Source organism: Rhizophagus irregularis, chromosome 7, assembly GCF_026210795.1.
Source record: "Rhizophagus irregularis chromosome 7, complete sequence".
Taxonomy (NCBI): domain Eukaryota; kingdom Fungi; phylum Glomeromycota; class Glomeromycetes; order Glomerales; family Glomeraceae; genus Rhizophagus; species Rhizophagus irregularis.
Genome location: NC_089435.1, coordinates 887,859 through 914,295, shown reverse-complemented (window position 1 = coordinate 914,295; position 26,437 = coordinate 887,859). Strand labels below are relative to the sequence as shown.

At 26.7% G+C, this 26,437-nt stretch overlaps 4 protein-coding genes across 4 annotated transcripts; 2 read left to right on the top strand and 2 right to left on the bottom strand.

Moving 5' to 3' along the window:
• Positions 1 to 3,639: 3,639 nt before the first annotated feature.
• On the top strand, positions 3,640 to 5,192 carry OCT59_027027 (uncharacterized protein; the record flags this gene model as incomplete). The annotated part of the gene is made up of 6 exons (XM_066136659.1): positions 3,640 to 3,742; positions 3,977 to 4,125; positions 4,201 to 4,624; positions 4,700 to 4,888; positions 4,953 to 5,072; positions 5,158 to 5,192. The coding sequence occupies 6 exons, from the start codon at positions 3,640 to 3,642 to the stop codon at positions 5,190 to 5,192; spliced, it is 1,020 nt and encodes a 339-aa protein (XP_065993127.1).
• Positions 5,193 to 7,411: 2,219 nt separating this feature from the next.
• Positions 7,412 to 9,060, top strand: OCT59_027026 (uncharacterized protein; the record flags this gene model as incomplete). The annotated part of the gene is made up of 3 exons (XM_025332059.2): positions 7,412 to 7,547; positions 7,632 to 8,042; positions 8,130 to 9,060. The coding sequence occupies 3 exons, from the start codon at positions 7,412 to 7,414 to the stop codon at positions 8,927 to 8,929; spliced, it is 1,347 nt and encodes a 448-aa protein (XP_025177762.1). The 3' UTR covers positions 8,930 to 9,060.
• Positions 9,061 to 10,851: 1,791 nt separating this feature from the next.
• On the bottom strand, positions 10,852 to 14,789 carry OCT59_027025 (uncharacterized protein; the record flags this gene model as incomplete). The annotated part of the gene is made up of 4 exons (XM_066136658.1): positions 10,852 to 11,222; positions 11,502 to 11,736; positions 11,814 to 11,878; positions 12,140 to 14,789. The coding sequence occupies 4 exons, from the start codon at positions 14,787 to 14,789 to the stop codon at positions 10,852 to 10,854; spliced, it is 3,321 nt and encodes a 1,106-aa protein (XP_065993126.1).
• A 5,771-nt stretch (positions 14,790 to 20,560) lies between these two features.
• Positions 20,561 to 23,105, bottom strand: OCT59_027024 (uncharacterized protein; the record flags this gene model as incomplete). The annotated part of the gene is made up of 10 exons (XM_066136657.1): positions 20,561 to 20,781; positions 20,960 to 20,998; positions 21,072 to 21,373; positions 21,529 to 21,594; positions 21,667 to 21,761; positions 21,952 to 21,988; positions 22,055 to 22,356; positions 22,430 to 22,543; positions 22,630 to 22,713; positions 23,019 to 23,105. 10 exons carry the CDS (start codon positions 23,103 to 23,105, stop codon positions 20,561 to 20,563), a joined length of 1,347 nt encoding a protein of 448 aa, XP_065993125.1.
• Between the last annotated feature and the right edge of the window lie 3,332 nt (positions 23,106 to 26,437).

Below are 26,437 nucleotides of genomic sequence, written 5' to 3'. Positions count from 1 at the left end.
ACATCTAGCAAGCCCAGTTTTAGTCACATTTTAGGGACTTATCTCAGTATCACATGTTCTTCTTCTCCCTAAATAGACAATTTTCCAAACAAATTGTTACAAAATGTTTTAATGGTGTAGACTTTGAAATCGTTAATGATCGACAGGGTAAGTCTTTGTTGCTTCGTAGTGCAAGCAAGAAGTACCGGCCTTTTCTGGTATCGAAGTCAATAATATTTTTCTAAAATATTTTGCAATACAAACAACATAAATTTTATTTTTATATACTTGATATTTTTAAAATTTCTAAACCTTAATCAATTTTTTTTTAGTAAGCAATTAAAATTTAGTTGATTATTTCAGTAAAATTAATTTATTGTAAAAATGTAGAATATCATAATGAAAAAATTATAAAACGTTGAAATTAATGTTATTAATTTTTGCTCTTTATAATCATTTTAGCAAATTATATAAGAGATGAATTTCAAAGACTAGATAAAATGATTAAATTTATCAACCAAGGATCAAATCAATCTACGATTCAAAAAAAAAAGCCAAGTCATAATATTTCGTAAAATAGATGAATAATTTAAAAATTCTTTTGATACTGGTTTGCAATAAACAATGTCATCTATTAAGCAACAAATCTTTATTCTAAGAACTCTCTCGAGATTTTTATATTTCTTCTAGTTATTATATATTAATCCGTGATCCACGTGTCAATGGGTGATCGGTCAACTATGTAAATCAGGTAGCTTAATTAAAAGATTTTTTAAATCATAACAGATACTTAATAGAGAGTCTCTTTTACATAGACCACAATAATAAAAGAATAGTTCACGAATTTTTAAATGTCTAGAGTGAACTTTCTTATTATTTATTACTTTTTTTTATATTAAAATATCCATTCTCATACATATCTCTGACAAAGTTACGTTGGTTATTTTTGTATTCCTCTCTCTATATTAATATTGAGTAAAAAGAAGGTTATTTTTTCATTAATTGGTAAAATATTTCAAATTTAGCAACGTAACTCTGTTATTCTGAACTTTAAAATGTTTTTGGTCGCAAAACGAGTTAGAATTAAGGCTAGACATCTAAATTTAGCATGAGTATTTACAAATCATATAAACGAAAGTATCAAGCTCGGAAAGCAGCCCAAAAGAGTCTAGAAACATGACCATAATAATACTATCAAGGAAATAACAAGTCAATTAATTACCCATGGCAGGGGAAGTTATTGCGTCAATCCTTCTTAATTGTATCATAGGCAATAGTGATTATTATTAATTATAGTTGCAGTATTATTGTATTTATAAAATCGTATTAGGAAAATATAATGGAATTAACACGTGAAAATCTTCAATAGTAAATTTTTATATGATACCATATAGAGTTTTGATTTACATAGTTGACCGCTCAGTCCGCTCACCCCTGCGAACGATCTGCAGAAAATGGGAATCTGTCGTGACGTCAAATAAAAGTGAAAAATCATGTGAAAATTTATTGTAAAAAAACAAACTATTTGAAATTTTTGGATAAATATTATGTATTAAAATACGTGGGTGAGCATTATTTAAGGAATGAAAATCGTGTAGCAGATCACGAATTAATTTATTTTAGTTACAAAATTATACAAATATATAAAGATACATAGATTGAATATTATAGGTAAACTATATAAAATCTATCTACTAATATTCGCTAACATTAATGATTAATTAATATAACCTTATTTAAATCATTTATATTGATTACTTAAATTGCAGATTATCTTTACTATTATAATTCCAAAAAAACTATACTACATTATTGTTGAAACATGAATGTCTTTTAATATGAGAGAATTTTTTTTTTTTTTGCAGAATTTGAATGAATAAAATAAAAAGAATTTAGAGTCATAATATATTAGTAAGATTAGAAATTTATCATAGTAAAACTTGTTTTTGTTATTTCGAATTATAATTTTATGAAATTTTCATTAATAAATTTTTTTTACAAGGTCATACATAATTTTAATTTATAAATAAAACATGCATTATTGACTATTCTTATGTGTACGATTATTTTCATATGGTGAACATTCGCTTCTTTACATATTTGTCCGCAAAATTATAATATATCACGACATTTTCCATGTTTGTATTGGTCAATAGGGATGAACAAAATGGTAACTGAAACGGGTCTGGTACGAATAAACGGGATTTTGTACGGATCCCGTTTAAATTTATCCTTTGTAGATCATTAATTTAGACATTTATCAATTTATGACCGCATCCAATTGTTTTTCGCATAATTCTGTACATTTCACATTTTACATATATAAATATAACTAAATACTAATAATTTAATATAAATATTATTTTATTCAAATAAATCATTTATTAACAGTTAATTATTTTTAAATGATTTCTATTCTTTTACTGAAATTATTATGTTTATTTTAATTCTATGAAATTTTAATTATGACCTTGCTGCAATATCAATTCAGTTTCGATATATAAAAAGAAAAAAATTCATGAACATCACAAAAAAGTAACAAGATAATCAAAATACGTATGCGATATTTCTCATTAATAAAATAAAATATTTTTTCATATTTTTTGCTTTGCTCAAATTCAAAATAATATATAAACATAGATAAAAGGAATGAATACAAGATTGAAATTTAATTAATATTATCGTCATATTCTAATTGTTATTAACAAAAATACTACTGTATCATACAACTTTTAATATAATTAATTTTTAATGAATATCGATATTTTTGAACGAAAAAAAAAAAATGATAGACTTACCGTTATATCATATAGTCATTATGTCGAGTTCCGATTTCCGAATATGTACGATTTTACAATTATCGAATGTTATACTACAGTAAATTAGTAGTTGATCAAATAGAATAAGTTTAGAGTGTAAATCTCGGTTAAATCACGGAATATTTTAAATATAGACATTAATTGAATATATTGTTTATTTTTTTAGTTTATTTTTTTATATATATAGTATATTTTATGGTTAGTGGGACATTAAACCGGAATTGAGGCTTGGCCGATTCGGAAGGCTGGGTGGTAAAACATGGACGATTTCATACTTCGGACAAAATTGACCGGAAGACGATCTTGGCTTTTGGACAAATCGGCCGGGAAACCAAATTGGCCGGCAACCAGTATTGGACTTTGGACGAAATCGTACCAAGTTTCGAACTATATATATATAGGATGAGTTTGCGCTGGGGTAAAAGATGTGGAATTTGATTATTAACTGAAAGATAGAATTGTATTCATATTACAGAGCGCCGAGGGAGGCAGTAATATTGTAAACTCCTTTTTGTTCGTTAATAAAGAAACCCGCCGATCAGTTTCCGTTTATACATTTTGTTATTATTCTTATTGTTAGTTTACTACCGATTGTTATCTAATTTATTAATAGACTTTATATGACTTATTGTTAACGATTGTTTTTGATTCAATCATATATACACTATTTATTTAATTTGATATATTTTATTGTTAATTGTTATCGCTTGTTATATAATCGTTACCTATTTGATTATTACTACCTTACGAATAGTCATAAATCGGTGGTAACACGAACAATATATTAAAGGTAAATCAAAACGGAAAAAATTTTTTTTTTTCTATTCCGAATCCGAAAAAAATGAATATTAGCCTGTTATATGAGCAAGAAGAATTTAATCAAAAATTTGGATTATGTCCTGAATGTAATCAACCAAATACACATGTGAATTGGTGCAAAGAATGTAATTCTAAAAGATTTCAGAAAAATTTTGATAATTGGACCAGCGGAAATGAGTGTATTGATAAATTTATTCAAGAAGCACAATTAGAAGCAAAGAATAGATATGAGTTACTTGAATGGATTCCTTATACAAAATTAAGGAATATTAAGTTTCTTGCACAAGGTGGTTTTAGTACTGTTTATAGAGGAATTTGGTTAGATGGATTAATAACTAATTGGGATTATGAGAAACAAGATTGGAATCGTGATACTTATGAAATAAATTATGAAGTAAATGATCCTAAAATTAAAAATCCTCTTAAAAGTAATGAAAATTATGCTTATCCAATAGTTCTTAAAAGTTTAAATGATTCATCAAACGTTAAAGAGGATTTCTTAAATGAGGTAAATATAATTGTCTAAATTAATAAAAATTCGTTAATATTATAATTATTCTTATTTATATTTTTAAATTTATAGTGGAAATTACATTTAAAATGTCAGCATAAAGCAAGAGCATATGGTTCTTTTATTATTTCATTATATGGAATAACACAGGATCCAGATACATTAAATTATATGATTGTAATGCATGTAGCATTGGGTAATTTAAGAGATGATTTATTAACAATAAAATATAATCCAAATGATAAATTTAGAATCTTATATAATATTACAGTACAACTTAAAGCAATTCATAAATTAAATTTAATTCATGGAGATTTTCATAGTGGAAATATACTTAATATATATTATGGTACTTCAGTGATTAGTGATCTTGGATTATGTAAACCAGTTAATCAATCAAATACAAATGATGAAATATTTGGTGTCCTTCCTTATATTGCACCAGAAGTTTTACGTGGTAAACCTTATACAAAAGCTGCTGATGTATATAGTTTAGGTATTATAATGTGGGAGTTGACATCAGGAATTCCAGCATTTCATGATATTTCTCATGATTTTCAACTTTCTTTAGATATTTGTAAAGGGTTTAGACCAGAAATTATAGAAGGAACTTTACCGGAATATGTAGAATTAATGAAAAGATGTTGGGATAATGACCCTAAAAAAAGACCAACTGCTAAAGAATTGTTTATGATTTTTGATGAATGGGATGATGAATATCCAAAAGAAAATGATGATAAAAAAAGAATACCTGTTCCTGGTAATATATAATTTGAATTTTAAATTTAATTATTTACTTATTAATTATTCTTAATTAATTATAGATTACGAACCAGAAATTGTATATCATCCAAAATCTTGTTATACAAGCAGAAAAATTAATTATTCAACTAAATTAAATGAATGTTTGATACATGATAATGAATTTATTAGCGAAAATTTAGGTATGTCTAAATAAGTAATATATTGTAATCCAAAAAAAAAAATAATGATTAAAATTAATTCTTATTTTTTTTACCATTTTATTAGATGAATACATGATTAAAGATTTAAAACATAAGTAAATAATTTTGAGTATTTGCGTTGATATTGAAACGATGGGTTTAAGTTCACGAAATTATTACATACTAAATTTATAGCGACATATATATTTATAGCCTTCAATTCAATATGTAACGTGTAATTATAAATTTAAAATTAAAATTAATACTTTTAAATTTAAACTAAAACATGAAATAAATTTCTGATTGATTAATAAAAGATCTGAAGAATATCGCGATAGAACAGGTTCAAAAAAATATAGACTAATAAAAATATTCCACAACGATAATGTATATTTATCTAACGTACAAAAGTCGGAAGGGTATATCATAAATCTGGATTTTTTTTAATTATAGTTGGTCTATTAATCAAGTTAAACAATTATGTAACTGTTATTAAATAAATTTTTAATTAATTTATAGGATTCTATTTACTTAATATAAGATGAAAAATTAAAAATATCGTTATAGTAAACAAAATCACAAAAAAAAAGAGATGAATTGATTAATTACAATTAGGTCAAATAAAATATAAACAAAAGGAATAATTCGTATTTGAATGGATTTAAACTAATAAAATGTATATATGAACCTTTATTAATAATTTATTGGAATATAGAAATATAACGTATTCTATATTAATAACATGAGTTTTAAAATACGGCCAAGTGCAGGAGGTCTCTTACATTGAGGTAATAGGAACAATCACGATCAAAGTAACAAGGACAGCAAAAAGTATTTCAAGTTCATAAGAAAGCTTCACAACAGAAAATAAACAAAATGTGAAACAAATAATAAATAGTGCTTAATAATGAATTAATTATAACGTTTAGTTTTTTATATATAACTTTGTTATACGAAGATCATACTGATATAGTGATATTTATTGAATATTGTGTGTGTTACCACCGGTTTATAACATGCGGTTAGGTAGTAACAGAAAGATAAATAAGGACCGGTTAATAATTAGCAAGATAATATGACGTTAAATATCAAGTGGTGAAGTAAATCGGATTATGTGTGCGCAAATAGTGAAGACAATTAAACAATATGTAACAAAAGGTGAATAGTAGCGCGTTATTTATTTAAAACATTGATTACATAAAAAATTATAACACCTAGAAAGAAAAAAATACTTAAGATAAATCTAAAAAACAATTGTTAGTCTTTCCAAAATCTATCCTTTGTGTAAAAAGCACTACTAATCTAAAAATATTTTTTTGAAATTTTTTTTTAATTTTTTTTTAATTTTTCCTGTTTTCTGTATTTTCTAAAATTTTCTCTGAGTTAAAGCGTTGAAATATTTATTGACTTCAAGGAAAAAAATAAAAACAAACACTAAAAAATTGTACTTTCTAAAAAAAAAATTGATGTAAACTAAAAAGAAAAACAAAATAAAATAAAAAAATTAAAACATTAAGAAATAAATCCGTAAATCTACTCTCTTGATGGAAATGTATCCAAAAATCGACCGACATATACGTACAGAGCGCCGACAGAGGCAGTAATATTGTATTCGTTTATTTGATTATAGTGTTCATTATCTTATATTGACAAAACCTTCACAATCGGTCGTATATATATCGTCTGAAATCCGGTACTAATTTGCTTATCGGACAAATTTACCATCCTCCTTCCGGTCAAATTCGCTGATCAGACGATTTTGCCTGTTTAAATCCTCTTTGACCTTAGCCACCTATCTCTAAGCCTCCGATTTCCATCTATACGCCCAATAACTATAAGAATAAACCTATATCTATATTTAATAAAAAAAAATTATTTACGCTTCGGACAATTATTATTATGGTTATTGGTTACTTTAATAATCAAATGAATGTTTTACAATCATATGAAAGCAAGTTCGTAATCGCCGCAGAAGATTACAAAAACCTTGTTTCAAATGTTATTAAAATCCTATTTTAAATTGTGATCTCATCAATTTTTTTTTTATATAATTTCTAAGATCAATTAAGTAAAATTATATGTTCGACCCTTTTTGGTATCATTTATATTTTTCTAAAAGAGTAGTTAAAATGATCAAAAAAGAAAGTTTTATTCTTATTTGGCTAAGCTTACGCACAATCACGTGATCTCATCACAACACATCTAGCGTAATCATATGTCATTTGTGTTATGGTTCGGCGGCTGACATGTGATTACGTAAATCCTCAATCTCCTATAATAATTCGGCAAATTTTACGTTTATTTCGTCCAAAAAATAATTTTTTTTTTTTTAAAAAAAAATGCAACAAAAACTTCCGACTGTAATTATTGTTGGTGCAGGTCTAGGAGGTCTTACCCTTTATCACGCCTTGATAAAAAATAAAGATAAAAAAGAATTCAATGTAAAAATCTTTGATCGAGAATCCAGTCCTCAAGGTATACGTAAAAATATATTGTATAATCATTTTTCATAATATTTTTTTAAAGAATCACTTGACTAACTCGAACACTAATTTCTAGATCGATGGCAAGGTTATCATATATGCATAAACAATTATGGAGCTCGATCTCTTATAAACTGTATCCCTTCGTCAATCGCTTTAAACCTTCCAATAGCAATGCCAAATCCAGTTCCTAATGTAGAATATCATGGATTTTCACTCTCCGACCATACAGGAAATCTGTTATTAAGACCTCCAACTAAACAAGCTAAAGATGTTTTCGAAGTTGCAAATACATCTGTTGGTTTATCAGTAATTATAACTTACCGTGATAAACTTAGACATGTTCTATTAGAAAATGTACCAGTTCAATGGGGTAAAAAATGTATTGGTTATGAAGAAACTGATGATGGTGTTTGGGTACTTTTTGAAGATGATTCGAAAGAATTTTGTGATATTTTAGTTGGTGCAGATGGTATCAATTCTCCAGGTAAAAAAGTCAAATAAAAATAAAGATACTTAAAACATTTAATCTTTTATTAATAATTAATCGTATTTCTTTTTCTCTCTCTTTTAGTTCGAAAACAAAAATTACCAGAATTACAAATTTTTGATTATGGAGTAACCATAATTGTTACAGATGTGACCGCACCTAAAAATCTTATAGACAGATTAATTAAACTCAATGGAAATGATACATTTCAGGGGACTGTTGGATTAAATGGAGAAGTTACGGCCACTGTTCTTCGTTTTATTCCAATAGAACAAAACAATGATGAGGATAAGAGTGAATCTTATTATAGGACAACAATATTTTTTGAATATCCAACTAAATTAGATGATGATCAAATTAATGTTGATGATAATGATCCCGCATCTGTTGCTGATCATGTTAAGTATATGATTCGAAAATTAAGACCAGAATGTGAATTGACTAATATTATATTGGAATTATGGGACTTGGTTCCTAAAACGACTTCTAAAACTTACAATCCTACACGAAGAAGGAAGCTACAAGACATTGATCCATTATCTGTCAATACATGGACAAGTAATAGAATTACATTATTAGGAGATGCCGCTCATGCTACGAGTCCTGTATTAGCATCAGGAGCAAATAATGCTATTCAAGATGCTGAAGTTCTTTCTCAAGCATTACTTAATTATTCTTCAGAAAATTATATTTCTTGTATTAAAGAATATGAAACTGAAATGTTAAAACGAAGTTCTGCTGACGTTCTAAATTCTAGATTTATAGAATTAAAACAAACTTCTCCAGTTGGATATATTGGTTCTATTTTTAGAAATAATTTTATTAAAATTTCAAATTTTACCATGAATTTATTTGATTATAATTTTCTTGCTAGGAAGAATTAAATTTTTACAATGTAAAATTGTAAAATAAAATTATTATACATATTTTTTTTTTGATATATGATGTATATACAATACTGTATATTTATTTTATTTATTTATTTATTTGTACTTTTTAGTTTTTCCATATCATGAATAAAAAAAAAAGAAAAAAATATTTTTATTTTTTTCAAATAGGATTATGGTTTGATCAAATAAATATATTAAATATTATTATTATAATCTATTAATAAAATTTGGCCTGAGACGAATGAGACGTGGTAAATGTTTAAAATTAATTCAAGTTCACACTTAAATTTCATTTTTTAACAAAAAAAAATTATATTTCAAACATTATGATTACTATTCGAGAAGACTTAGTTCTTACTACAATTGATAAGATTAACAGATTATAATAATGAAGATACTACCTAAATTTTCAACAAAATTTCCTTCGAATTTTATGTTTGCTATCACGCCTTTTCAGATTAGACGCTGAAATTATTATATACTGCACTTCTTGCAAATTACTTTTCAAATTTTTCTTTCGCTCTTGCCGTCATAACCTTTTCTAAAATGGCCACGATGAATTTATAAAACGAAATTACAAAAGATGAAAATCTTAAGAATAGAATTATTAGTCGTGAATGACGGTCACACAAAAATGTACATCTGTCCGCCCACTTGAAAATTGAGTCGATGATTCCTTTCATTATACCATATCTCTAATAAATATAATCTATTACTGCTGTAATAATTTACGCAGAAGTTTTGGTTGTTTAATGGCCGGAAAGAAAAAAAAACAATTTTTACTTTTGTAAAAATAAAACACAGAAGCGGAAAGTTTTTACCTAAATCCGAACCGATCGGAGGAACTTGGATTTAAATCCGAAGATTCAAAAATTAGATAATCTCGGTAAATAAAAACTTAATTATATGCAAATATTTATCGATTTATTTAATTCAAGTATATTCAAAATATCGATATGAATTATAAAATCATCATATTTAAATAACATTATTATATAATCTTACTTATTATAATTTTTACCATTAAAATATTTTTAAAATAAATACGAATTTAGAATTTTATAAATTAAGAAATTATTCATGATTGTTTAACCTTACCAATAATCTAAATATAACTAGCAAGTTATGAAAAATAAAATTCAATATATATATAAGTATTTTTTAAACGCGTACTTTTTTCAAATAACAAAAATAACTCTGCTTTCTTAATTTTTAGCTACTAAAATTTCTAAAAAAAATTACTAAAGCATAGTCGTTCAACAAAAATTTATATTTAATTTAAAAGTTTATATTAATATGTGTATAACTTTGGGAACCATATGAAGTATAGCTGTTCTACAAGATCCAAGATCTTTAATATTAAATCGTTTTCCGTTTTAATATTAGCCATATAATACATTTCTATCATTACGAGTTATTTATTCATTTCAAATTTATATCCATTTTAATATATTACAAGCAAATAATTCTCGTCATGATGGATACCTAGCATTGCTATTAGTTACTTATACTTTATAGTACCTAATATAGAATATTAAAAAAGTATTACCGTATTATTACTTTTGGAATTATAATAGTGAAGAACTGAAGATATAAAAATTAGTTTTAAAGCTAGGATAATCAATATAAATGATTTAAATAAGGTATATTAATAATTAAATACAATATCATCATTAATATTAGCGAATATTAATTAATAGATAGAGTTTATGGTTTACCAGTATATTCAATCTATTTATTTCATGTAATTGCATAATTTTGTAACTAAAAATTAAAATTAATATAAAATAACTAGAAGAATGTAAAAAATCTTGCCAATGATTACTTTATTGTAAAAATGGTAGAATAGCACAATTATTTACTATATAATAATTATTAACTGATAAAAAATAAATAAAGAATAAACAACAGATATGTTAATCTTCAATTACACATTCAAAACCCTGAGTCTCTTGAACTAAAATTTCAGCAAGCTTGCGACTTGTATAATGTGCTTGTGGATGAGATTGTGTAATAGAAGGATTTACTTGTTCCTGTGATAAAGATTTGTTTGCTATAACAAATTCCAACATAACATCTTTTAATTGATTATCAATATTAGGTACATCAAATATATAATTTCCATCCCTGTTTATTCTATAATAATCACTAATACATTCAATCCATTCAGATATAATATTCTCAAGCATTATTATAGTTGGTCTATTGGCAGGATTTGAATCCCAACATTTTTTCATTAAATCCACATAACATTTTGGAGTATTTTTTATAATTTCAGGACGTTCTCCTTTACAAATACTCAAGATCAGATCATGATCATGTGCTTCATATTTAAATGGGGGAATACCTGATGTAAATTCCCACATTATCATTGAAAAACTATAAATATCACTTGCTGGAGTATAGGGATTATATCTTAATATTTCAGGCGCCATATAAGGTAAAACTCCATAAATTTCATTATCAGAATCCTGTGAATCATTTATAGGTTTACATAATCCTAAATCAATAATAAATAATTCATTATGATTATCTGACATTAAAATATTGCCATCATGAAAATCACCATGAGTTAAATTTGATTCATGGATTACTTTAAGTCCTAATATAATTTTTTTTAATAATTGTAATTTGTCTTGCCACTTAAACTTAATTATATCAGATAAGCATTTTCTCAAACTTCCTTTTTTTGCATAACTCATTACTACTATATAATTTAAACTATTTGGATCTTGAGTAATTCCAAAGAATTGAATAAACTTTGAAAATGATTTTTTCTGACAGTTATAATGATATTTCCACTATATAAATAATAATAAATTATTAAATTTTTGCAAGAGAAAATAAAATTTGATATTAAATAATATAAATAACATACCTCCTCAAGAAATTTATTATTTAAATTTGATGAATTATTAAGTGTTTTAAGAATAACCTCGTAACCTGTTTGAAAATTACATCTATTCCATTGTTTTTTGTCAAAATTCCAACTAAAAATAGGTCCATCTAACCAGATAGCTTTATGAATTTCACTGAATCCTCCTTTATCATAATAATTAATACTTGACAGTTTATCATATGGTATCCATTCCAAAATTTCATAACTATTTTTAGCATTTGATTGTGCTTCTCGAATAAATTTATCAATAAACTTATTTTTACTAGTCCATTTTGAAAAATCTTGTTGAAATTGTTTAGCATTACATTGTTGACACCACTGATAATCAGTGTATGGTTGTTTGCATTCATTACATAATTCAACTTTAGTATTGGGGTTCACTTTATTACTTTCTGCTACTTTTTGATACCAATAAAAAGCTTTTTCTAAATTCTTTTCTGTTCCTTCTCCATTGTCATAACATGTGGCTAAATTATTCATTGCTTCAATATGATCTTTTTCTGCTGCTTTTTGATACCAATAAAAGGCTTTTTCTAAATTCTTTTCTGTTCCTTCTCCATTATAATAACAAATAGCTAAACTAAACATTGCTTCTTTAATACTATTTTCTGCTGATTTTTGATACCAATAAAAAGCTTTATCTATATTCTTTTCTGATCCATTTCCATTTTTATAACATATGGCTAAATTAAACATTGCAACAGTGTGACCATTTTCCACTGCTTTTAGATACCAATAAAAAGCCTCATTTAATTTCTTTTCTGTTCCTTTTCCATTTTTATAACATATGGCCAAACTAAACATTGCATCAGTGTGACCATTTTCTGCTGCTTTTTGATACCAATAAAAGGCTTTATCTAAATTCTCTTCTGTTCCTTCTCCATTATTATAACGTATGGCCAAACTAAACATTGCTTCTTTAACACCATTTTCTGCCGCTTTTTGATACCAATAAAAAGCTTTTTCTAAATTCTTTTCAGATCTTTCTATATTATAATACCTATTGGCTAAATTAAACATTGCTTCACTATCACCATATTCTGCTGCTTTTTGATACCAATAAAAGACCTTTTCCAAATTCTTTTCTGTTCCTTTTCCAATTTCATAATATACAATTAAAATAGACATTGCAATATTAAAACCATTTTTTGCTGCTTTTTGGTACCAATAAAAGGCTTTTTCTAAATTCTTTTCTGTTCCTTTTCCATTTTCATAGTAGAAGGCTAAAATAGTCATTGCTTCTTTAATACCATTTTCTGCTGCTTTTTGATACCAATAAAAGGCTTTTTCTAAATTCTTTTCTGTTCCTTCTCCATTTTCATAACATATGGCTAAGTTAAACATTGCATCAGTATAATCATTTTCTGCTGCTTTTTGAAACCAATAAAAGGCTTTTTCTAAATTCTTCTCTGTTCCTTCTCCATTTTCATAACATAAGGCTAAAATAAGCATTGCTTCTTTAATACCATTTTCTGCTACTTTTTGAAACCAATGAAAGGCTTTTTCTAAATTCTTTTCAGTTCCTTCTCCATTTTTATAACATATGGCCAAATTAATCATTGCTTCTTTAACACCATTTTCTGCTGCTTTTTGATACCAATAAAAGGCTTCTCCTAAATTTTTTTCAGTTCCTTCTCCATTTTTATAACATATGGCCAAATTAATCATTGCTTCTTTAACACCATTTTCCGCTGCTTTTTGATACCAATAAAAAGCTTTTTCGAAATTCGTTTCTGTTCCTTCTCCATTATAATATCTATTGACCACATTAAACATTACCTTTTTAACACCATTTTCTGCTGCTTTTTGATACCAATAAAAGGCTTTTTCTAAATTTTTTTCTGTTCCTTTTCCAATTATATAATATATGGCTAAAATAGACATTGCAATAATAAAGCCATTTTCTGCTGCTTTTTGAAACCAATAAAAGGCTTTTTCAAAATTCTTTTCGGTTCCTTCTCCATTTTCATAAAATAAGGCTAAAATGATCATTGCTTCTTTAATACCATTTTCAGCTGCTTTTTGATACCAATAGAAGGCTTTTTCTAAATTCTTTTCTGTTCCTTTTCCATTTTCATAACATATGGCTAAATTAAACATTGTATCAGTGCAACCATTTTCTGCTGCTTTTTGATACCAATAAAAGGCTTTTTCTAAATTTTTTTCTGTTCCTTCTCCATTTTCATAACGTATAGCTAAAATAAGCATTACTTCATTAATACCCCTTTCTGCTACTTTATGATACCAATAAAAGGTTTTTTCTAAATTCTTTTCTGTTCCTTTTCCATTTTTATAACAAAAGGCTAAATACACCATTGCAATAATAAAATTATTTTCTGCTGCTTTTTGATACCAATAAAAGGCTTTATCTAAATTCTTTTCTGTTCCTTCTCCATTTTCATAACGCATGGCTAAAGTAAGCATTGTTTCTTCATTACCATTTTCTACTGCTTTTTGATACCAATAATAGGCTTTTCCTAAATTCTTTACTGTTCCTTCTCCATTTTCATAACGTAGGGCTAAAGTAAATACTTTTAGATAACAATAAAAGACTTTTTCACTATTCTTTTCTGTTTGTTTTCCATTTTTATAAAATATGGCCAAATTAATAATTGCTTTAATATGATCTTTTTCTGCTGCTTTTTGATGCCAATGAAAGGCTTTTTCAAAATTCATTTCTGTTTCTTCTTCACCTTCATAATGTATGGCTAAATTAAGCATTGCATCTTTAAGACCATTTTCTGCTGCTTTTTGATACCAATAAAAGGCTTTTTCTAAATTCTTTTCCATTCCATTTCCATAATGTATGGTTAAATTGAACATTGCTTCTTTATTACCATTTTCTGCTAATTTTTCTAAAGAATTAATGCATTCTTTACACCATAATTCTTTAGTAAAAGGGTTATTGCAATATAAACAATTTTTGATATTTAAATTGCTAAATTTCGTTTCCATTTTATAATTTAGAAACTTATTTTATTGAAAGAATTTATTTTTTTTTTTGACAAAATTTTTAAATCATCGTGAATGAGTTACAAAAAAGGAATATTTTACCAAAAGAAGAAGTAATAATAAAAATAAATAAATAAAATTGATTTTTTTTGGGTCATATTTTTTCCGGTAAGTGATCTGCATTGAGTTAAAAATCAACCAGTCCAGTGCACCGATAAAAATTTAGCGATCATCACAGACAGCACGCCCCGTCGCCGGCGTCGCCCCGTCAGGTTTCTATTCATCTGAGGGACTTAGGTTTTTTTTTTTTGAGTAGGTAAAATCTTATTTGTTTATTTCACGTGTTCATGCATAATGCCGTAGTGCTAAATTTTTGTCGGTGCGACTGGGGTAGTTGTTAAAATCAATAGATAAATAGTCGCTTTTTCTATCATAGTTAGATAATATTATTTTGAACTTGAAATTTCAGATGGCAAATTAATTTCACTTAGCAAAACTACATTCTACGCCATAAGTTTTTACTTAATTAATACGTGATCCATTTTGTTCAGCTGTGTCATAAGATCTTCATGTGACACAAATTTACTGCGCTCTAAAATTTATATAATCAACATGTTTAATTTTTTGATTTACATAAGCATTACATAAGTCACAATATGATTGGGGACAAACATTAAAAAATTTTTTCTATACAATAATTTGGTCTTCTTTTAAGCCAAAATATATTAAATATGACTCTGATAATATTGATAATATCCGTTGTGGATCCACTTTACACAATAATTTCTGGGATTTTTATTGTAAAATTGAAAGTACATATGTTTTACAATCAGTTTGAGTTTAAAGTTCCTATAATATGTATAATAAATTAATGTGAATTAGTTATATTATTTGAAAAATGTAAAAAATAGACAATTTTATAAAAATTATTAGTTTTAAAATATTTTTAAAATATTATAGATGTTGTTTTATCGGCAGGTAGTAAGTGAGTAACGGAAATTGGCTAAGTAAGTAACGTAATATTACTATTTTAGGTTACTCCCTCACGGAGCGTAAAGTCAATTATATTCCCCTTATATAAGTAAGGTACAGAAAATAATATAGGGTTGCCTGGGCGATCATCGATCATCGTCTGGGTTTTTTTTGAAGTCCACAATTGTCACATGATGCACAATATATAGAGAATCGGCTGATAGCTGATCTGATCATTTTAACTTAGCTAATTTTGATCGGTTAAACTTAAAATTTTATTGCGAAGATATTTTTAAAAAATTTTTTTTGCAAACATATTTAATTCAAAATAATCTTATTTAATGAAATTTTATTCGTAAATATTAAAATTTAAGTCACACGTTTTAGATTTTAAAGAAATAATCACCATGTTTATTTAATTATTTTTAATGAAGTGATACAAAATAAAAAAAACAATAACAATAAATAAAAAAGATAAGTAAATTATAATGATCAAGGAAAAAGATGCTAATAAAAAAATGAAATAACAATGGAGTAATGGAAAGTAATAGAAGATGAAAGGGAGTAAAAAAGAGCAATGAGAAGTGATAGGAAACAAAAAGGAGAAATAGAACATGATGAGAGATAAAAAGGAGTGATGGGAGACGAAGATGAGTAATGAGAGACGAAAAGAAATGATGGGTGACAAAGAGGAGAGATGGGAGACGAAAAGAAGTGATGAGAGACGAAAAGGAGAGATGGAAGACGAAAAGGAGAGATGGAAGACGAAAAGGAGAGATGGGAGACGAAAAGAAGTGATGAGAGACAAAAAGAAATGATGGGAGACGAAAAGGAGTGATTGGAAACGAAAAGAAGTGATAGGAGTGATGGGAGACGAAAAGAAGTGATGGGAGATAAAGAGGAGTGATGGGAGACGAAAAGAAGTGATGAGAGACGAAAAGGAGAGATGGGAGACGAAAAGAAGTGATTGGAGACAAAGAGGAGTGATGGAAGACGAAAGGAAGTGATGAGAAACAAAAAGAAATGATAGGAAGTAAACAGGAGAGAAAAAGAAATAATGGAAAATAAAAAGATGTAATAGAAATAATGGGAGACGAATAATGAGAAGTAATATGAGGTGAAAATGATGAGAGACAAAAAATAAAAAAATGATCATGATAGGAGGTTGGGTAATGATAGGAAACCAAGTAAAAATAAACCATAAAGTAAAAAAAAATGAAGTTAGTAAGAAACGAAATATAAGATAAAAACGAAATAAAAAAAAATAAAAAAAATAAAAAAAATACCTTTATTAATTTTAGAACTGAAATGAAATAAAAAAACAACTGAACCTTAATTGCAGAACCGGAAGGAACCGAGGAAATGAACCTATATTGAAAACGAGATTTGATAAACAAATAAACATGACGTGATTATGTGGCAAATATAAGGAGTAGCGTTAAGTATTTACCAAAAAAATTTACGTTCCGTACCTTATATAAGAGAAGTAACGTAATAGATCATGTGACTTTACGTTACTTTGCCAATTTCCGTTACTTACTTTCTATATATTCGTGTTGAATAATTTAAGTTTCGCGAATGTAGATTTTTATTCAACTTATTAGACTATCGGGTGATTTTTGGTATTACATGGAAAATGCAAATTATGAAAATCATTCATTTAATGCAAAGTACTTGCTGCAGTTAATTTTTTTCATCATTATTTATTCAAATAATTCTAGTCAATAATTTAACTTCTTATTTTATTATTTTAGTTAATTAATTACCTTAAAATTCAAGATAATCGGTATTTATTGACTGATTAGTAATACATTTATTAATTATTAATTGTTTAAAATTTTTTTCAGTAGGTCGCACCCACGTTCTGATACTACTTTGCTGCGGATGATCGGTAGGTTATTCCACTAAAAAAAAAATGACAATTATTTCTAATAAATAATTTTTTTTTCTTAATGAGACCCATCGGAAAGAATTGTTTTTCTCACCTTAGGTTTGGTCTTAGCGTTTTAAATGGAAGGAACCGATCATAATGGAAGCTGCTGGTAGGTAATGTTTTATTGTCAGTTTTTTCTTTTCTTTTTTTTTTTTTGAACTAAAATTTCTTTTGTTACATTAAAAAATACTTTTTAGATTCTGATTCTTGATTTTTTTATCTTTTCATTAAAAAAATGCTTTTTTAGATGAAAAAATTTCCGAATTTGGTTTTTTTTTTACCCAAAAAATTATTTATGATAATTGCATTTTTTTGCACAAATTTTATTAAATAATAAAAAAACAATTAATAAAATGAATAAAAAAAAAGATAAAATGTAATTTTTTCATTAATTAAAAATATAAAAAAAAATTGGGAGAAAATTAATTTTTAAAAATAATAACAGTACTGTACGCTTATATTTATCAAAAATTTTATATAATAAAATGCTTTAATTTTATATTGTTTGAAAGCCAAAGTTTTAAAGGATAAAATATATGAATTTTTTATATTTTTGTCTTTTTAGAAATTAACAAGTATCTATAAAAAAAATTATTCTTTTTTTTTTTTAATTTAACGATCAATCAGAAATTTTTCAAATTTTTTTAATTAATACATTAAAATTTCAAGCATTTTTATTATGTGTAATTTTAAGTAATTAACAAAAATAGAGGATCCAATGTAACAATTACCAAATTCTTTTTTAATTAACATAGTTATATGAAGGCTAGAACTACGAAATTTTGAATATATGTTTTGTAGGGTCTACGTCAACATATTAAAATTTCAAGTATTATTGTTTGAGTAATTAACAAAATAGAAGGTCCAATACTTTTGTCTAAGTAGCGTACTTTAAATTTTTTTTGTTAAAAATGAAATTTATGGATTAACAAATTCCGGAGCGAGTTTCACAAAATTTCGTAAACAAAGCAAACGAGTTAATTGTCACGCTCATGCATAATATAAATAAATATTGTACGGTACAGGTGATAAATAGAGTGATGATTAATGTGATGAAATTGTGCTGCAGGGGCTGCAGGTGCATAAATAAAAAAGAATTTCTGAATCACGTGATAACTGTAAAAAGAGATTATGTAATTTGAAAATTTTACAAACACTTGATGATGAACATGCATAATTATTTATATTGAATTTATATTACGTTTAACTAATTTTGAATTAAATCATCTGGTGCATTAAATATAACCCTCTGTTTAATATAGTAGTTTGTGCTTTAAATTAAGCAATTATAACATTAGAATTAAAAAAAAAATTCACTGTTGACTAATAAGAAACCATGGTTTAAAGTTAAACAAGTCGTACGTTTTACACCATAACTCTTTATAGTAACGTTATCATACTTGATTTATATTGTTTCTGCTATATTACAAAATAAATTGGAAGAAAAATAGAATTTACTAATTCGACATGTCGCAGGATTAATACTTATAAAATTCTCCTAATTTTTTTTTTTTATTTTTTTATAAAAAAAGTACAGTACGTCAAAATTAAACTTTTTTTCTGATATAAAAAGATTTGCAAAAAAATGTGATATTTTTTTTATTATGCAAAATCATAAATTGTGTAATAAACTTGAGAGTTTATATTTATTTTCTTAAATTCGCTATGACGTCTCAAATTTTGTGTTAAATAGGAATATCAAAATTAGAAATTAGAAGTTAACCAAATCTAATAAATTAACTAATGATAAAATATTTATAAGCATGATCTATTAGTTATCGTATAACAATCCAATCGCGCATAATTTTAAGTTTAGATTTATCTACAATTACCAAATTTGTTCAAATTATAACTAAATGTGGTTTAACACTTTGCAGAAATTTTAGGGGTTCATAAAATTTGTTATTACAGTATATTTTTTTTTAACCATACCTTCATTTGATGAAAAAAAAAATACCTAAAATTACTTTTTATTTGTTTGTTAGCCACTCATTTTATTTATTTTTTTCAAATAATTGATTACATTTATAAAGTATAAATGTTGCGTAGTAACTTGAAAAAATGATTTTTTTATAATAAAGTATTAAAAATATATAAAAAAAAACTTCATTCAATACAATACATATAATATTTAAACTTTTTTTTAGTTTCCTCCTTTTTCTTTTACTTTTTTTTCTGACCCGAATTTTTTAATTTAATTATTTTTTTTTTGTATATTCATACGATTTTTTGGTGATATTTTTCGGTTAGATATGTTTCTTTTGCTAAACAATTGTTGGTTAAAAATTTTTGGATAGACAATTTAGGTTAGACATTTCAGAATCTAACACATTAATTACTATACGAAATTTTTACATGGATATTCTGGTCAGATTTTTATTTTCGATTAGAATTTTTGAGTTAGACTTTAGGTTAGACTTTGCGGAAATTAATATATACACTATAATTATATAGAATTTTTTGGTTAGACTATTCCGTTTAGACATTACAGAGAACTAGTACAAAAAACTAACTTCCGTTACGCTCCGAAAATAAGGTTTAACTGCTAAATATATCCTTTAATGTAACGTAATTTGTATTATTTTATATTTAAATTATTAATAAAGAAATGCGTATGTGCCAAAATCGGTTAACAAATAGGGCGGGATAAAGAGCTCGACAACCTATAAAAATTTAGAATTATTTCTTCAAATTAAACGTTAGCTAACCTCTTCAATCACTTCAATTACGATAAAAATAAAATACACCGTATATATGCATATTTATTATTTTTTTAGCTAAAAGTTTTGTATACATTGTAAGATTTGTTTCTTTGCAATTAAACAAATTAATGTTCATATATTATTATTCTGTCTATTTTGTCTGGCTATTAAAAAGATTCATTTTTTGGCATTGGTGAAGGTGAAGGTGGATCCTTGATTTCTTCACGCTTCATTGGATTGATATTATGCGCTTTTTTGCCAGTAGGTTTTTTTGGAGATTGTTTAATATGATAAATATATGTTTTTAATTCCGATTTTTTAGATATAATTGAATTGCGATTGTGTGACTTCTTTAAATTTTCAAGTACATCAACAGTGTCATTTAAACCTTTCTGTATAAAAAAAAAGATCAGAAATGAGATACTTCAGATACTTTACAAAAAAAATCATGAACTTACACCGAAATTCCATAATATTGGTAGTGCGTGCAAAAGTTCATGATGATCTTCCCAGTTGATCGGGAACCGAAAAGCGCCAAGGAGAAACATACAATAAACTTTCTTAACTGACGGGTATATCCATTCCCCAAACTTGAACGTCTTGTCCTATTAGTAAACAAAGACACTTGATTTAATAGTTATTTAGAAGTTAAACCTCAAAATTTCACACTTCACTTACCACCATGCGTATGAAGGAACCACGCACGAAGCTGCCTCATATTCTTATAATCACCAAATGCAAGCTTTGTTGCAATGTTATTTTGCATACCCCAGCAACCACGAACATGATCTTTTAGATATCGAGGAAAATCATTAGTATTATATCCACCAGACAATTCTATCATCCCAAATTCGAATGGCTTGTTATCAGCAGACTGGAAAACTCTATCAATCTTAAGACCTAATGGATTGCCATCTTCCAGCTTAAGTTTACGCTGAATTAAGCGCTGATTTGCGCTTGTTTGAAGGTAGAATTCGCCTCTATTTAAAAGAAAGCTTTTAATTATTTATTACAAGCAAATAAAAAAAAAGATATACATATATTTTTATATTGAAATCTGAAACATACGGTATATATACATATTTGTTGTGAATGTTTTAAAACATATTGCAAAATGGGATGTATTAAAAGTGACCCTAAAATTGATTCTTGTTCGCAAGGACAATGGAATGCGCTACATGGGTTAAACACTACGTCCGTGCTTAAAATTAAAATAAATCAAATGGTTAAGGTATTAACAACATTAAATGTACCATTATATAAAAATACTTACAACCACCAGAGTATATTTATGGCGAATTCCATCTGTTTATTTTTTGTATCAAATCTTATATTGTGGAGATATTCCGAATATTCCACAAGGGAATTCTGTAATTAGTTAATAATAAAATAAATATACACTAGTGCATTATTATAATAAGTTTTCTTAAATAATTACAGTTTCTAATAAATCACTGAAAAGTTTTTCTATGTCAGGGCTTAGAGTATCATTGGGATATTCGACACTTTCTTGTAGATACTCCCAATCTTCCTTATCTATCCACTCGGGTCATTAGACCTTTGCTCCAAGATGTACAATCCCCATATTAGATGGACTAAGTTAAATAAAAAATAAGTTAGAATGTTAAGCAATGAAAAAAAGATAAAGATATAGAACTTACTGGGATTTATGAAGGGTAGGGGGACCACATATCGCATCAGCCACAAACTTTCCAGAGGGCAACACCCAAGTGTCTGTTGGCCTATCTTCAGCCGGATATACCGATATAGTTCCCTTTGACTTTAGTTCGGTGGGAGCAATATCTGGACCAACTTCGATCACAATTTCTAAATCGTCCTTATTGTTATTTTCGTCATCAAAGTCAGAATATATATCCGAATTGTCATCATCGCTTGAAATCTCAATGATTTCAATGGGTTGTGGAGTTTGATGAGATTGAATAGTTGGATCTTGTTCTATATGCTATATACAAAGATAATGTTAGATATATTATATATAGAAGCAATATCTAGATATTTCTCAGTTATTAAAATACCATGCACTTTTTTGGCCTCTCATCCTTGAAGTTTTCTAATTGTCGCGTAAGCATTGTACGTGCTACCTTATCTCTCACTACTGTAAATTTAATAATTTCATTTTTTTGTACTGCCTATGAAATAAGAAAGGAAAGAAAACAATTAATTCTCGCATAGTTAAGTACATTTTCTCACATAAATACGTTTAAATGATTATTACCATCAAAATACTATTACGTTCTGAAATTAGTTTTTGCAATTTTTTATTATCCCGATTGAATTTTTTGAAGTCATTAACCCAACTCTAAGTGAAAAGAAGTATAATTAGCAAAGTTCAACAGGTTAATAATTAAATGCACAATATTGGTATTCATTAGAGCATCGAACTAAGAGTTCATAACCGATCGACTAAGAGTGTAAGGCTTTGATGCTCTTGGCAGGGAACTAAGAGTTCATAACTGATCGACTAAGAGTGCACGGCTTCTGCCAAAGGAAGTTAAAGTAGGCACGAACTAAGAGTTCATAACTGATCGATTAAGAGTGTACAGCTTGGCCATGCTTTAAATATCTTTTCACCACAATATTTCTAGTAAAACAATATTAACATACTTTCCAATTATTGAGTATACTTTGGGCCTTTTCTCTACGCGACGGATCTTTATTAGACCTTACCACATGTTTAATATCTTTATTCATGGTATCGAAAATTTGTTATATCATATTCGACATTTTTTTCTTTATAGTGTTTTATAACGTTGTTGCACGTCCATTGGCGGATGTCGGTTTCATCAAAAAAGTCCATAATGCGAAGAGAACTGATGGTCTGCAACTCCTGACTAATTTAATTTAACATAATAATCATCAGTAAGATCAGTACATACTCCTGACTTGCAAAACGCGTCCTCATAATAAAAGTTTAATCAGATTTAAGACGCGTATATATAGCTTAATAAAGTTAACCTTAAATCATATATAAATCACCCTAGAAGATCGTTTATGTAAATTAAAGATGGCAGAATGAAGTATATTTTCTAATCTTCTGTTGAGTCACGATTGTATCTGTTGGGAATTGAGATAATGGTCTAAAATCGGGTATACTTTTTGGGAATACAGTCAAAATTTCAAAGTAAAAAGTAGAAATAAAAAGTCGGAATTTGCCAAAATTAGTTAATCACACTGATTCCAGATTCTGAGTTCAAAGTCCGATTAACAATAAAAGAAATAAAATATTGAAATTTTTTCATCACATGCACTTTATGTCATACAAAAAATAACAACAATAATAATAATAAATCATGTAATAGTCTACGAATAATAAAGTAATAATCAAAGAAATAGTCTGTACCATAAAAATATTTCTTTGGTAGGAAAACAGAATTTAAAAATGGGTAAGAGCGGCAAAAAAAGTCACATGATCCAATAGGAGTAAAAAATTGTGCATAGAAAACTTATGAATTAATAGTGCTTTATTAGAATTCATCACTCCACTTATGAAAGACATCAATAATGATATTTGACGAGATCACGCCAACGCCATTAAAGAACGGGAATTAACTCTGGGTATTACTATGCCCAAAAAAAAAACTTATCATCAACGCTTCGGGAAAATAGAACATTCTGATATGTTACGTGAAGACAATATAATTACACATCGTACTCAACCTCGCACGATCCAACGTTTTAGGATACAATAACAGCGTAAACCGTATTAACGAATCTGCCTATATACGCTGGATATCTAGAGTAGTATTTTACATGGAGGAGATTGGACTACTCATAGAGAATTTTCTATTTTTCTTTTACCTCATAATAAAGTCTCATTTTATAATACTTCTTTTATTTGTAATCTTATAGTATAGACTTTTTATTTTTTATTCACGGTTCGTTTAATGTTTTGTTCCTTGGTTTTTTGTCCGGAAGAGAGTTCACCTCACTCCCGTTCATTTACATTTTTTTCCAATCAAGATGGCAACACCCTGTCTCCTATAGGTGTCGTCGAAATGCCGTATATATAATTACGGCATTACGGCAAAATGGGAATTTGGCCTTAAAATATCAAGATCGGCATTCAATAATTTATTAAATAATTACGGCATAATTGTGGTAGAATGGTATTACGGTATAAGCTTCATATGCCGTAATTAATTTCGACGACACCTATACTGTCTCCGTAAGGGTCAGACGTGTTTGGTTTTCAGTTTTGTAAATTGCTTTCGGCCCTAGTATGTAGGGTCCGGTAATTTGTACTCTAACTCGGTTCATTTTGTGAATTAAAAATAAAAAATAAAAAACTTATGAATTAATTAAGAAAATTTTTCCGTTTTGAAAAACTGTTAGGTGACATTTATTTTAAACATTTTTTCATGTATGTTTTTATACATTATATGTATATATTATTCTTTTTTCTTCTCGCCGTTTATCTTTCCTATAAATGCAAAGAGAGATATATTTTCATTTTTGTACGAACTTGTGCAGTCGTGCATACCAATAATTTATAAATAATAATGTTAATAGGATTTTAAAATGTAACCTAATGGATCGTATTAAGCTGTCATAGATGATTGACTAACAAGCTAACTTGATTTTCTTAACATCGAAAGAATTAAGCTAACATTTGAAAAGATTTATTATATAATTGTCAAATCATTTTTCAAGACTATGGAATGAAATGGAAGGCTCAAGGCTGGTGACTTTCCTAAAGGATCAAGCTTTAAACTTTAGTGAGAAGTCAATTAAAATTTTTATTAAGAGATGAAGCGACAAAACAATTATATGAATTTGAAAGAGATATTGTGTTGGAAGTTTATAAATAAAGAATTAGAATTAGATGACAATGAGGTAAATAATTTAATTTTTAAATCTAAGATGATTTTGATTTTGAATTAATACAAATACTAATACATGTATATATATACTGTATATATATATTCGTAACGTAAGAATTTACGTAGTAGATTGTACTGTATTTGGAATCATATAAATTTTTAAAGAATCAACGTATTAAATTGTTTAATAACAGGAGGTTGGGTTCGTGTTGCAAACACTACAAATGTTCCATGAATTCCACAACAAGTCTTGGGAAGAGAATCGTGGTTAATAAAAAATGGAGATTTTATAGATTAAGTCCGAATATAATTATATTCTTTTGAGAAACCTTCGTTAGAAATGACATTGCGGATTTCCCCAAAAGAAGTAAGTTATTCAAATCCAATATTTTAGTTTTTTTCAAAAAAAAAAATAAACGAATAATTCATTTATTTAAATGTAGTGCTGTGATTTTATTGATTTTAGTGACTGATATAATTACAGGACTTTCATTACAAATAACATCGATACCAGGATCACCTTCTAAAGCAAACTCAAAACATCTTTTAACAAATGCTATCATAACAAAAAAAAAATAGCTTATCACAAGAAACATATATAAAATAGAAATTGGCGTTAAATTAAATTATTAGATTTAAGTGGAAAAAAAACTGAAATACCACAAATTATCGAAATACCAAGTATATTACCTAGAATACCTACCATTGGAACTGATGGTAGAGAGTACAAAAAATTAGGTTTAATATTTTTTATATTATTTTGCCTAATGTTCAGTTTGAAGTATTATTTATTATAGTAAATTAGTTAATTAATAGTATTTTTTTTTTCTGAGAATTAAAAATTTTTACGTAAGACAAAGTTATTTATTTTGTATGATTTAAATATTATCGGAGCTTCATTCGTTATTTTTTTTTTCAAATTTGAGAATTAGTTAAAATACTAAAAACTTCTAAATTTACAAGAAGTTATGGTACATAAAGAATATTTGAAAATATTCTTTATTATGATATCGATTTTGAAGTTTGTCTTTTCATGCGACCAATAATATACAACATGGATAAATTATCTGTTATTTTTTTTTTTTTTGAAAAAAGGGAAGTTTACCTTAAAATATAATAATTGTTTTCGGTTTATTCAATTATTAAACCACTAGCAAATCTCAGAAAATTTTATTTTTACAATTGAAATTATCCTAACTTAGA